Raw genomic sequence first — 14,263 nt, forward strand, 5'->3', positions numbered from 1 at the left:
ATCTATTCTATTTATTTTATTTTGTTAGTATGTTTGGTTTTGTTCTCTGTCTCCCCCTTTTAGACTGTGAGCCCACTGTTGGGTAGGGACTGTTTCTATATGTTGCCAACTTGTACTTCCCAAGTGCTTAGTACAGTGATCTGCACACAGTAAGCACTCAATAAATACAACTGATTGATTGATTGATTGAAGTGAAGGAAGTGAAGTGAAGAGAAGGCCCAGTTGTTGGGTAGGTATCGTCTCTGTTGCCGAATTGTCCTTTCCAAGCGTTTAGTACAGTGCTCTGCACACAGCAAGCGCTCAATAAATATGATTGAACGCATGAATGAGACAAGCTTGCAGTCTAGAGGCAAGCTTGCAGTCTTGAGACAAAGCCCGAGGGAAAAGAACACAGCAAAGCCGCAAGCAACTATTTGTTGTGAGCAGGGGATGTATCTGTTTGTTGTTGTATTGTACTTTCCCAAGCACTTAAAACAGTGCTTTGCGCACAGTAAACACTCAATGGAAAGAGCCCGGGCTTTGGAGTCAGAGGTCGTGGGTTCAAATCCCGGCTCGGCCAATTGTCAGCTGTGTGACTTTGGGCAAGTTGCTTCACTTCTCTGGGCCTCAGTTCCCTCATCTGTAAAATGGGGATTAAGACGGTGGGCCCCACGTGGGACAAACTGATCACCTTGTATCTCCCCAGAGCTCAGAACAGTGCTTTGCACATAGTAAGCATTTTACATATACCATTGTTATTATTTTTAGAATTATTATATTATTATATATTAATATACAATTATATATAATATATTATATATGATTAAAATTATTGTATCATTATATATTAATAATATAATCATTATATTATAATATATAATAATATAATAATGATAATATATAATAATAAATATGATTGAATGAATGAATCAGTGTGGAGGTGCAGCAGGCTGGGGAATCAGCATAGTGGCTAGAGCGTGGGCCTGGGAGTTGGAAGGCAACAGGTTCTAATCCTGGTTCTGCCATTTATCTGCTGTGTGACCTTGGGCAAGTCACTTCACATCTCTGTGCCTCAGTTCCCTCATCTGTAAAATGGGGATTGAGATTGTGAGCCCCACACGGGACAGGGACTGTGTCCAATCTGATTTGCTTGTATCCACCCCAGCAGTTAGTTCAGTGCTTGGCACATAATAAGCGCTTAACAAATATCATCATTATTATGGTATAGTACAGTGTAGTTGTATAGTATAGGATTGATATCACATAGTGTCGTACTGTAACGCATAGTATAGCATAGTATGGGTTCTAATCCCGGCTTTGCCACTTTGCTGTGTGATCTTGAGCAAGTCACTTCACTTCTCTGGGCCTCAATTACCTCATCTGTAAAATGGGGATTAAGACTGTGAGCTCCACGTGGGACAACCTGATTACCTTATTCCTCTCCCACTTTGGAACAGTGCTTGACACACAGTAAGCACCTAACAAATACCATAATAATAATAATTACAGTATAGTATACTATCAAATACCATAATAATAATAATTACAGTATAGTATACTATATAGAATGCCATATATTATAATCATATAATAGTATAGTAATAATAATTATGGTATATTCATTCATTCAGTCATATTTATTGAGCACTTACTGTGTGCAGAGCATGTACTAAGCACTTGGAAAGTACAATTCGGCAACAGAGGCATAGTATAGCATAGCATAGTATAATAATAATAATAATGATGGCTTTTGTTAAGCGCTTACTATGTGCAAAGCACTGTTCTAAACGCTGGGGAGGATACAAGGTGATTAGGTTGTCCCACGTGGGGCTCACAGTCTTCATCCCCATTATACAGATGAGGTAACTGAGGCCCAGAGAAGTTAAGTGACTTGCCCAAAGTCACACAGCTATAGTATACATACATATACATATATATGTATATTATAGTATAGGATAGTGTAGTACACTATATTATAGTGTAGTTTAATGTAGTGTGGCAGTGTGGCTTAGTGGCAAGAGCCCGGGTTTGGGAGTCAAAGGTTGTGGGTTCTAATCCCGACTCTGCCACTTATCAGCTGTGTGACTTTGGGCAAGTCACTTCACTTCCCTGTGCCTCAGTTACCTCAGCTGTAAAATGTTACCTCATCTGTAAAATGTAAAAACCTCATCTATAAAACTAGACTGTGAGCCCGTTGTTGGGTAGGGACCGTCTCTATACGTTGCCGACTTGTACTTCCCTAGCGCTTAGTACGGTGCTGTGCACACAGTCAGCGCTCAATAAATATGATTGAATGAATGAATGAATGAATGGGGATGAAGACTGTGAGCCCCACGTGGGACAACATGATTAATAATAATAATGATGATGATGGTATTTGCTAACTGCTTGCTATGTGCGAAGCACTGTTCTAAGCACTGGGGGGATACAAGGCAATCAGGTTGTCCCACATGGGGCTCACAGTTTTAATCCCCATTTTACAGATGAAGAAACTGAGGCCCAGAGAAGTGAAGTCACTTGCCCAAAGTCACCCAGCTGACAAGTGGCAGAGTAGGGATTTGAACCCATGACCTCTGGCTCCCAAGCCTGAGCTCTTTCCAGTGAGCCACGCTGCTTCTGCTTGATTCCCTTGTATCTTCCCAGTGCTTAGCACATAGTAAGCACTTCACAAATATTATTATTATTATTATTATTACTACTATTAATGAGAAGCAGTGGCTCAGTGGAAAGAGCCCGGGCTTGGGACTCAGAGGGCATGGGTTCTAATTCCGCCTCTGCCGCTTGTCATTTGGGTGACTTTGGGCAAGTCACTTCACTTCTCTGGTCCTCAGTTACCTCATCCGTAAAATGGGGATTAAGATTGTGAGCCCCCAGTGGGACAACTTGATCACCCTGTAACCTCCCCAGCGCTTAGAACAGTGCTTTGCACAGCGTGGCTCAGTGGAATGAGCCCGGGCTTTGGAGTCAGAGGTCATGGGTTCCGAATCCCGGCTCCGCCGATTGTCAGCTGTGTGACTCTGGGCAAGTCACTTCACTTCTCTGGGCCTCAGTTACTTCATCTGTAAAATGGGGATTAAGATTGTGAGCCCCCCGTGGAACAATCTGATCACCCTGTAACCTCCCCAGCGCTTAGAACAGTGCTTTGCATATAGTAAATGCTTAATACATGCCATTATTATTATTGCTATTATTATCTGTAAAATGGGGATGAAGACCGTGAGCCCCCCGTGGGACAACCTGATCACCTTGTTTCCCTCCCAGCGCTTAGAACAGTGCTTCGCACACAGTAAGCGCTTAATAAATGCCATTATTATTATTATTATTATCTGTAAAATGGGGATGAAGACTGTGAGCCCCACGTTCCCAGACTGAGCCCCCTCCTTCCTCTCCCCCTCTGCACCTCCCCATTCCCCCGCCTTACCTCCTTGCCCTCCCCACAGCACTTGGATATATATATATATATATATATATATATATATATATATATATATATATATTTGTATGTATTTATTACCCTATTTATTTATTTTATTTGTACATATTTATTCCATTTATTTTATTTTGTTAATATGCTTTGGTTTTGTTGTCTGTCTCCCCCTTCTAGCCTGTGAGCCCGCTGTTGGGTAGGGACCGCCTCTCTATGTTGCCAACTTGTACTTCCCAAGCGCTTAGTCCAGTGTTCTGCACACAGTAAGCACTCAATAAATACGATTGAATGAATGAATGAATGAAAGTGGGACAACCTGATCACCTTGTTTCCTTCCCAGCGCTTAGAACAGTGCTTGGCACACAGCGCTTAATCAATCAATCAATCAATCAATTGTATTTCAATCAATCAATCAATCAATCAATCGTATTTATTGAGCGCTTACTGTGTGCAGAGCACTGTACTAAGCGCTTGGGAAGTACAAGTCGGCAACATCTAGAGACGGTCCTTACCCAACAATGGGCTCACAGTCTAAAAGAGGGAGACATAGAACAAAACCAAACATACTAACAAAATAAAATAGATAGGTACAAGTAAAATAAATAAATAAATAGAGTAATAAATATGTACAAAAGTAATAAATATGTACAAAATATGTATTTATTGAGCGCTTACTGTGTGCAGAGCACTGTACTAAGCACTTGGGAAGTACAAGTTGGCAACATATAGAGACAGTCATCATCATCATCATCATCATCAATCGTATTTATTGAGCAATTACTGTGTGCAGAGCACTGTACTAAGCGCTTGGGAAGTACAAGTTGGCAAAATATAGAGACAATCCCTACCCAACAGTGGGCTCACAGTCTTAAAGGGGGAGACGGAGAACAAAACCAAACCTACTAACAAAATAAAATAAACAGAATAGATATGTACAAGTAAAATAAATAAATAAATGGAGTGATAAATATGTACAAAAATAATAAATATATGTACAAAATATGTATTTATTGAGCGCTTACTGTGTGCAGAACACTGTACTAAGCGCTTGGGAAGTCCAAATTGGCAACATATAGAGACAGTCCCTACCCAACAACGGGCTCGCAGTCTAAAACGGGGGGGACGGAGAACAAAACCAAACGTACTAACAAAATAAAATAAATAGAATAGATATGTACAAGTAAATGAAATAAACAATGATAAATGCGTACAAAAGTAATAAATATGTACAAAATATGTATTTATTGAGCGATTACTGTGTGCAGAGCACTGGACTAAGCGCTTGGGAAGTCCAAGTTGGCAACATATAGAGACGGTCCCTACCCAACAGTGGGCTTTTTATTATTATTATTATTATTATTATTATACTACATAATTATTATTATACTACATACTATTATACTACTATAATAATATTATTATACTACATAATAATAATAATGATAATGATAATAATAACAACAACAACAACAATAATAATAATAATGATAATAATAATAGCGCTTTCACAGCGCATTCCCAAGAGGCTGTCAGGGTAACGGTGCCTCTGAGCCCCGCCCTTCCCGGGGCGGTGGCCGCAGTTCCCCCCAGGGGCCTGTAGAGGGCGATGCGGCGCCGCGCTGCAGGGCCGGGCGGGGTCGGCCCTTCCCTCCGGCGCCCGCAACTTCCTGCTTCCGGTTTTCTGCGCCGCTAGGCCGCCGGCCGCGGGGAGCCGAACAGCCGAAGAGCCGAAGAGTGGGGGAGCCGAGGAGCCGAAGAGCCGAAGACCTGGGGAGCCGAGGAGCCGAAGAGCCGAGGAGCCGAACAGCCGAAGACCCGAAGAGCCGAAGAGCAGAAGCCAGGGCGGAGGTCGCTGCCGAAGTCGGAGCGTCTGCGGGAGGCGTCCAGGTGAGGCCCAGGGGCTGCCTTTCCTCCATCCAGTCCTATTTATTGAGCGCCTCCGGTTTGCAGGGCACTGTACTAAGCGCTTGGGACAGCGCAGTGCAGCAATAAAGCAGCCTAGAGGAGGGGAGACAGACATAATAATGATGGCATTTGTTAGCACTTAGTAATAATCATAATGATTGTTATTATTATTATTAAGACGGTGATGAAGGCTCACAGTCTTCATCCCCATTTTAATAATAATAATGACGGCATTTGTTAAGCGCTTACTATGTGCAAAGCACTGTTCTGAGCGCTGGGGAGGTTACAAGGTGATCAGGTTGTCAATCAATCAATCAATCGTATTTATTGAGCGCTTACTGTGTGCAGAGCACTGGACTAAGCGCTTGGGAAGTCCAAGTTGTCCCACTTATTAAGCGCTTTCTATGTGCAAAGCACTGTTCTAAGCGCTGGGGAGGTTACAAGGGGATCAGGTTGGCCCACGTATTAAGCGCTCACTATGTGCAAAGCACTGTTCTAAGCGCTGGGGAGGATACAAGGTGATCACGTTGTCCCATGTGGGGCTCACAGTCTTCATCCCCATTTTAATAATGATAATAATAATGATAATAATAACGGCATTTATTAAGCGCTTACTATGTGCAAAGCACTGTTCTAAGCGCTGGGGAGGTTACAAGGTGATCAGGTTGTCCCACGTGGGGCTCACAGTCTTCATCCCCATTTTAATAATAATAATGTCACTTATTAAGCGCTTACTATGTGCAAGGCACTGTTCTAGGCGCTGGGGAGGTTACAAGGTGATCAGGTTGTCCCACACGGGGCTCACAGTCTTCATCCCCATTTTAATAATAATGATGGCATTTATTAAGCGCTTACTATGTGCAAAGCACTGTTCTAAGCGCTGGGGAGGTTACAAGGTGATCAGGTTGTCCCACGTGGGGCTCACATCATCATCATCAATCGTATTTATTGAACACTTACCGTGTGCAGAGCACTGTACTAAGTGCTTGGGAAGTAAAAGTTGGCAACATCTAGAGACAGTCCTGACCCAACAGCGGGCTCACAGTCTAGAAAGGGGAGACAGACAACAAAACAAAACACATTAACAAAATAAATAGAATAAATATGTACAAATAAAATAAATAAATAGAGTAATAAATACGTACAAACATATACATATATACAGGTAGTTAGGTGACTTGCCCAAAATCACACAGCTGACAATTGGCAGAGGTGGGATTCATTCATTCAATCGTATTTATTGAGCACTTACTCTGTGCAGAGCACTGTACCAAGCGCTTGGGAAGTACAAGTTGGTAACATAGAGAGACGGTCCCTACCCAACAGTGGGCTCACAGTCTAGAAGGGGAAGACAGACAACAAAACAAAACACATTAACAAAATAAAATAAATAGAATAAATATGTACAAATAAAATAGTGTAACAAATATGTACAAACATATATACATATATACAGGTAGTTAGGTGACTTGCCCAAAGTCACACAGCTGTCAATTGGCAGAGCCGGGATTCATTCATTCAGTCGGATTTATTGAGCGCTTACTGTGTGCAGAGCACTGGACTAAGCACTTGGGAAGTCCAAGTTGGCAACATCTAGAGACGGTCCCGACCCAACAGCGGGCTCACAGTCTAGAAGGGGGAGACAGAGAACAAAACAAAACATATAAACAAAATAAATAGAATAAATATGTACAAATAAAATAATAGAGTAATAAATACGTACAAACAAGTATGCATATATACAGGTAGGTGACTTGCCCAAAGCCACACAGCTGACAATTGGCAGAGCCGGGATTCAGTCATTCAATCGTATTGAGCGCTTACTATGTGCAGAGCACTGGACTAAGTGCTTGGGAATACCAAGTTGGCAACATCTAGAGACGGTCCCGACCCAACAGCGGGCTCACAGGCTAGAATGGGGAGACAGACAACAAAACATATTAATAAAATAAATAGAATAAATATGTACAAATAAATAGAGCAATCAATCGTATTTATTGAGCGCTTACTGTGTGCAGAGCACTGTACTAAGCGCTTGGGAAGTCGAAGTTGGCAACATATATAGATGGTCCCAACCCAACAGCAGGCTCACAGTCTAGAAGCGGGCTCTGACTCCAAAGTCCGGGGTCTTTCCACGGAGCCACGCTGCTTATTCCCCCAGTCCCGAGCTACCAGCCCAGTGGGAGCGGTCTAACTGGTTCCAGTTCACCCTTTCTTCCCCTGGTACCCGTTGGGAAATGCCGTGTCTTCCTCCGCCACTTATCGCAGGTACGGCCCGGAGAGAGCGGACACCCCTCGCCTCTGAAGATGGTGCGGATTCTGGCCAACGGGGATATCGTACAGGACGATGACCCCCGAGTGAGGGCTAATTCTCAGGCCCGGGGCAACTCATCTCGACAGGTATTCATTCATTCAATTGTATTTATTAATAATAATAATAATAATGGCATTTATTAAGCGCTTATTATGTGCAAAGCACTGTTCTAAGCGCTGGGGAGCTTACAAGGCGATCAGGTTGTCCCACGGAGGGCTCACAATCTTAATCTCCATTTTACAGATGAGGTAACAGGCCCAGAGAAATTAAGTGACTTGCCCAAAGTCACACAGCTGGCAGAGCTGGGATTTGAACCCATGACCTCTGACTCCAAAGCCCATGCTCTTTCCACTGAGCCACGCTGCTTCCTAAGGAGGAACATAGGAACGTGTCACCAACTTGGTATATATGTAGGTTCTAATCCTGGCTCTACTCCTTGTCTGCCATGTGATAATAATAATAATGGTATTTGTTAAGCACTTACTATGTGCCAAGCACTGTTCTAAGCACTGGGGGAATACAAGGTGATCAGGTTTTCCCACGTGGGGCTCACAATCTTAATCCCCATTTTACAGATGAGGTAACTGAGGCCCAGAGAAGTGAAGGGACTTGCCCAAAGTCACACAGCTGACAATTGGCGGAGCCAGGATTCGAACCCGTGAAATCTGACTCCAAAGCCCGGGCTCTTTCCACTGAGCCATGCTGCTTTTTGAGCACTTACTGTGTGCAGAGCACTGTACTAAGCGCTTGGGAAGGACAGGTTGGCAACATCTAGAGATGGTCCCTACCCAACAGTGGGCTCACAGTCTAGAAGGGGGAGACAGACTACAAAACAAAATATATCAACAAAATAAATAGAAAGCTATGTACAGATTAGAGTAATAAATACATACAAACATATATACATATTCATTCATTCAATCATACTGAGCGCTTACTGTGTGCAGAGCACTGTACTAAGCGCTTGGGAAGGACAGGTTGGCAACATCTAGAGACGGTGCCTACCCAACAGCGGGCTCACAGTCTAGAACGGGGAGACAGAGAACAAAACAGAACATATTAACAAAATAAAATAAGTAGACTAAATATGTACAAGTAAAATAAATAGAGTAATTAATCCGTACAAACATATATACATATATACGGGTGCTGGAAGGGAAGGAGGTAAGACGGTGGGGATGGAGAGGGGGACGAGGGGGAGAGGAAGGAGAGGGCTCAGTCTGGGAAGGCCTCACAGTCTAGAAGGGGGAGACAGAGAACAAAACAAAACATATTAACAAAATAAAATAAATACAATACCTATGTACAAGTAAAATAAATAGAGTAATAAATATGTACAAACATATATACATATGTACAGGTGCTGTGGGGAAGGGAAGGAGGTAAGGCTGGGGGGATGGAGATGGGAAGGAGGGGGAGAGGAAGGAGGGGGCTCAGTCTGGGAGGGCCTCACAGTCTAGAAGGGGGAGATAGAGAACAAAACAAAACATATTTACAAAATAAAATAAATAGAATAACTATGTACAAATAAAATAAATAAACAAATGGAGTAATAAATACATACAAACATATATACATCTATACAAGTGCTGTGGGGAGGGGAAGGAGGTAAGGCGGGGGGATGGAGAGGAAGGAGGGGGCTCAGTCTGGGAAGGCCTTACCGTCTAGAAGGGGGAGACAGAGAACAAAGCAAAACATATTAACAAAAGAAAATAAATAGAATAACTATGTACAAATAAAATAGAGTAATAAATACATATAAACATATATACAAGTGCTGTGGAGAGGGGAAGGAGGTAGGGTGGGGGGGATGGAGAGGGGGAGAGGAAGGAGGGGGCTCAGTCTGGGAAGGCCTTACCGTCTAGAAGGGGGAGACAGAGAACAAAGCAAAACATATTAACAAAAGAAAATAAATAGAATAACTATGTACAAATAAAATAGAGTAATAAATACATATAAACATATATACATATATACAAGTGCTGTGGGGAGGGGAAGGAGGTAAGGTGGGGGGGGATGGGGAGGGGAAGGAGAGGAAAGAGTGGGGGCAGAGCGGGGTTAGATTAGGTGGCCACCTGGCTCCCACCCCCTTAAAATTCCCAGGTAAGGGAGCTTGGGGGATCAGTGTAGCTTACGGGTCAGTTTGAAATTCCCCAGCACTTCTGTCCAGCAGGGAGAAACCGCCGCAACTGAGATCCTAGCCCATCGGAGTGCGGAGGAAGTGTCGGCCTCTATGAAGCAGTCCTGACCTCATCCCGCTTCCTCCGGGAAGCCCTCCTTGGCTAGCTAAACCTGTGGTGGGGAAAGGGTCGCCTAGCCGGCCCCGTCCGACCTTGGATTTCCGTGGACCGGAATAATAATAATAATAATAATGGCATTTATTAAGCGCTTACTATGTGCAAAGCACTGTTCTAAGAGCTGGGGAAGTTACAAGGTGATCAGGTTGTCCCACGGGGGACTGCAGTCTTCAACCCCATTTTACAGATGAGGTAACTGAGGCACAGAGAAGTGAAGTGACTTGCCCAAAGTCACACAGCTGACAATTGGCAGAGCCGGGATTTGAACCCATGACCTCTGACTCCAAAGCCCGCGCTCTTTCCACTGAGCCACACTGCTTCTCGCTGCGGAATCAGGCCGAGCCCGTGGAACTGCTGGGGGAAGGGGTTGGCGGGGGCCTGGCTTGACCACGGACCTCTGGGCAATGGGGATTCAATGGGGAAGCAGCGTGGCTCAGTGGAAAGAGCCCGGGCTTGGGAGTCTGAGGTCGTGAGTTCAAATCCCGGCTCCGCCACTTGTCAGCTGTGTGACTTTGGGCAAGTCACTTCACTTCTCTGGGCCTCAGTTCCCTCATCTGGAAAATGGGGATTAAGACTGTGAGCCCCCTGTGGGACAACCTGATGGCCTTGTAACCTCCCCAGTGCTTAGAACAGTGCTCTGCACCTCATATCTACATATCTATTCTATTTATTTTGTTAATATGTTTTGTTCTCTGTCTCCCCCTTCTAGACTGTGAGCCCGCTGTTGGGTAGGGACCGTCTCTATATGTTGCCAGCTTGTCCTTCCCAAGCGCTTATTACAGTGCTCTGCACACAGTAAGTGCTCAATAAATACGATTGATTGATTGATCTGTAAAATGGGGATTAAGACTGTGAGCCCCACGTGGGACAACCTGATCGCCTTGTAACCTCCCCAGCGCTTAGAACAGTGGTTTGCACATAGTAAGCGCTTAATAAATGCCATCATCATCATCATCATTATTATTATTCATTCAATCGTATTTATCGAGCGCTTACTGTGTGCAGAGCACTGGACTAAGCGCTTGGGAAGTGCAAGTCGGAGACGGTCCCTACCCGACAGCGGGCTCACAGTCTAGAAGGGGGAGACAGACAAGAAAACAAAACGTGTGGACAGGTGTCAAGTCCTCAGAATAAATAGAAGTAAAGCGAGAGGCACATCATTAAAAAAATAAATGGAATAGTAAATATGTACAAGTAAAATAGAGTAATAAATCTGTACAGGGGAGCCCGAGAGCCGCTGACCACCGGGCTGTCCCCTTTTAGACTGTGAGCCCACTGTTGGGTAGGGACTGTCTCTATATGTTGCCCACTTGTACTTCCCAAGCGCTTAGTCCAGTGCTCTGCACCCAGTAAGCGCTCAATAAATACGATTGATTGATTGATTCTGCAGGGCCTCTTCGACGGAACGAGGGGAGCCGGGGACCCACCGCCCCGCCAGCCCGGGGCCGGCCCGGGGCCGCGCTCCCCGTTCTCCGAGCTCAACCGGCAGCTGGTGACCATGGGCTTCCCGGTGTGGAACGTGGGCAACCAGGTGGTGGAACCGGTGATGTCCATCCTCCTCCTCTTCCTGATCCTGCTGCTGGGAGTGCGGGGCCTGCTGCTGGTAGGCCTGGTGTACGTGGTCTCCCAGCTGAGCCGACGGTGACGGGACGCCCGGAGAGCGCAGGGAGGAGGCCGGGGGCCGGGGTGGGGGTGTGTCTGTCTGTGTGGCTGAGTGGGAATGAGAATTAGAGGCTTTCCGGGGTGGAAGAGCTGGGGTTTGGGGTGTTTTTCGCCCGCCCCTGGTTCTGAGTGGCCCCCGGGTCCAGAGTGGCGATGGGTAGGATACCACCGGCCCCATCGCGGTCACCAGCCCAGGGACCTTCACCCTTGACTGGTGGGCTTCATCTGGCTAAGCCCCCAGAAGTCCAGAAGAACCTTTTAGCGATGGGACCGCAGCCCGGCGTTGCTTTTGTACCCTCCCCACATCTTCAGGGCCCTGTTGCCATTTGAGCAGGAATTCAGCTTTCAGGGTGTGTGCTTGTAAGTGTGTGTGTTGTTGTCGTCGTCTCTGTGGGGGAGTGGAGCTGAACCCCAGCTGAGACCAAAGTCACATCCTTCCCCCATCGGCTCCCAAAGCTCACAGCATGCGAAGCTGAAAGTGCCTTAGCAAGCGACCGTTTCCACGGCTGAGAGGCCGAGGTTGTTGCACGAAAGGGTGGGCACGGGCTTCCTGCCCCCTTGGCGCTCCCCGTCCCCGCCCCTGGTGCTCCCTGGGGCCCCCCGATCTGGCACCGACATTCCCGCCCGGCAGCTGTCTGCTCTAACAAGACCATTCCTTTTTCCAAGCAAATGTTGTGGTGGCTCTTCTGTTTGGATTCTGGGAGGTGGGCGATCCTGGTTCGGAGGCAGGGAGGAGGGAGAAAAGCTCAGGAGCTTCGTGCTTTTGGTGTGCAGAGCACTGTACTAAGCGCTTGGGAAGTACAAGTCGGCAACATATAGAGATGGTCCCTACCCAACAACGGGCTCACAGTCTAGAAGGGGGAGAAAGACAACAAAACAAAACATTTAGACAGGTGTCAAAATAGTAAGCTCTTAACAAGTACATAGTAAGCACTTAACACGTACCATTATTATGATTATTATTAGAAATGGTATCATTTTGAGCAACCGCTGGGTGGAATGTACCGTGCTAAATGGTTGGGAAAGGACAACAGAAACGCAAAACATATTCCTTCCCACAGGGATTGTAAACTCTAATGGGGGAGACCACCATCCAAGTACGGAGCCATAGTCGATCTGGAATAAACAACGATGCCTAGAAATGCAAGAGTGTGGAAAATTAGGTGCTGACTGACTGCTGAGTTTGGATCCAAGCCTGCTGTAGTATGGGATAATGGGGGCGTTGAGACATCATCAGCTGTAGCAAGATCAATAGGCCTTTTCCTTCCTGTTCCAGCATGCCTGTGCCCCGTCCCCTCTTCTGGAAAAAGAAGCAGTGTGACCTTATTGGATAGAGCACAGGCCTGGGAATTAATCAATCAATCAATCAATCGTATTTATTGAGCACTTACTGTGTGCAGAGCACTGTACTAAGCGCTTGGGAAGTCCAAGTTGGCAACATATAGAGACGGTCCCTACCCGACAGTGGGCTCACAGTCTAGAAGGGGGAGACGGAGAACAAAACAAAACATATTAACAAAATAAAATAGAATAGATATGTACAAGTAAAATAAATGAATAGAGTAATAAATACGTACAAACATATGTACAGGTGCTGTGGGGAAGGGACAGAGGTAAGGCGGGGGGATGGAGGGGGAGGTGGGGGAGAGGAAGGAGGGGGCTCAGTCTGGGAAGGCCTCCTGGAGGAATCAGAAGGACCTGGGTTCTAATCCCCGCTCTGCCACTTGTCTCAATAATAATAATGATAATGGCATTTATTAAGCGCTTACTATGTGCAAAGTACTGTTCTAAGCGCTGGGGAGCTTACAAGGTGATCAGGTTGTCCCACGGGGAGCTCACAGTCTTAGTCCCCATTTTCCAGATGAGGTAACTGAGGCCCAGAGAAGTCAAGTGACTTGTCCAAAGCCACACAGCTGACAATTGGCAGAGCTGGGATTTGAACCCATGACCTCTGACTCCAAAGCCTGGGCTCTTCCCACTGAGCCACTCTGCTTCTCTACCTTCTCTGAGCTTCAGATACCTCATCCATAAAATGGGGATTAAGACTGTGAGCCCCACATGGGACAGGGACTGTGTCCAACCTGATGATTCCAGCGTTTAGTACAGTGCCTAAGCACTTAACTATCATAAAAAAGGTTCACAACAAACTGTCCGCAGTGCGGAGGGGCCTTCCCTGTGAGCTCCAGGGATGTTGGAGAGAGTGCCCCGATGAGGGGGATGGGACAGTGTCGGGGGAGAAGGGGATAAACACAGGCCATTTGGGGCCTTCATCATGGAGCTGCTAATCCCAGGGGCTAATCCCCTAAATGCTGTGTTCCCCTGTCAGTTTGGATTAGCAGCCTGGCTGCTCATTTGGAAGCGGGGGACACCCAGCTTGCTCACAAACACCGGGAAACCGGAATTCATTTCAGCCCGGGAGCCCCTCGCCTTGACCTGGGGATTTCTGCCCACCAGATTGGCTCATCTCCCTGGGAACCCTGTGGGAAAAGGGAGTGACAGTATGGGCCCCCCTGCCTTCCTTTCTTCCCTATTTAGGGATCCCGATCCCCGTAACTTGGTTGTCCTTTTCCTCGCCACCCCCAGGACTGGCACGGCACTCGATTTTTGCCCTGGCCCTCGCCGCAGGACGTCGCTCCGAGCTCAGGGCCTGTTCCTGAGGTGGAAGGGGTTCGCTTCTCC

General features: G+C 46.1%; 1 protein-coding gene across 1 annotated transcript; it reads left to right on the forward strand.

Moving 5' to 3' along the window:
* Positions 1 to 5,218: 5,218 nt before the first annotated feature.
* On the forward strand, positions 5,219 to 12,254 carry FAM241B (family with sequence similarity 241 member B). The gene is made up of 3 exons (XM_038744063.1): positions 5,219 to 5,293; positions 7,580 to 7,711; positions 11,313 to 12,254. Exons 2-3 carry the CDS (start codon positions 7,619 to 7,621, stop codon positions 11,565 to 11,567), a joined length of 348 nt encoding a protein of 115 aa, XP_038599991.1. The 5' UTR covers positions 5,219 to 5,293; positions 7,580 to 7,618; the 3' UTR covers positions 11,568 to 12,254.
* The last annotated feature ends 2,009 nt before the right edge of the window (positions 12,255 to 14,263 follow it).

Source organism: Tachyglossus aculeatus, chromosome 3 (genome assembly GCF_015852505.1).
Source record: "Tachyglossus aculeatus isolate mTacAcu1 chromosome 3, mTacAcu1.pri, whole genome shotgun sequence".
Classification (NCBI taxonomy): domain Eukaryota; kingdom Metazoa; phylum Chordata; class Mammalia; order Monotremata; family Tachyglossidae; genus Tachyglossus; species Tachyglossus aculeatus.

Bases quoted from the DNA above. Each gene is read 5' to 3' on its own strand.
- FAM241B (XM_038744063.1), top strand. From the start codon at position 7,619: ATGGTGCGGATTCTGGCCAACGGGGATATCGTACAGGACGATGACCCC. The intron at 7,712-11,312 runs GTATTCATTCAT...TTGATTCTGCAG, and splicing joins GGGGCAACTCATCTCGACAG to GGCCTCTTCGACGGAACGAG.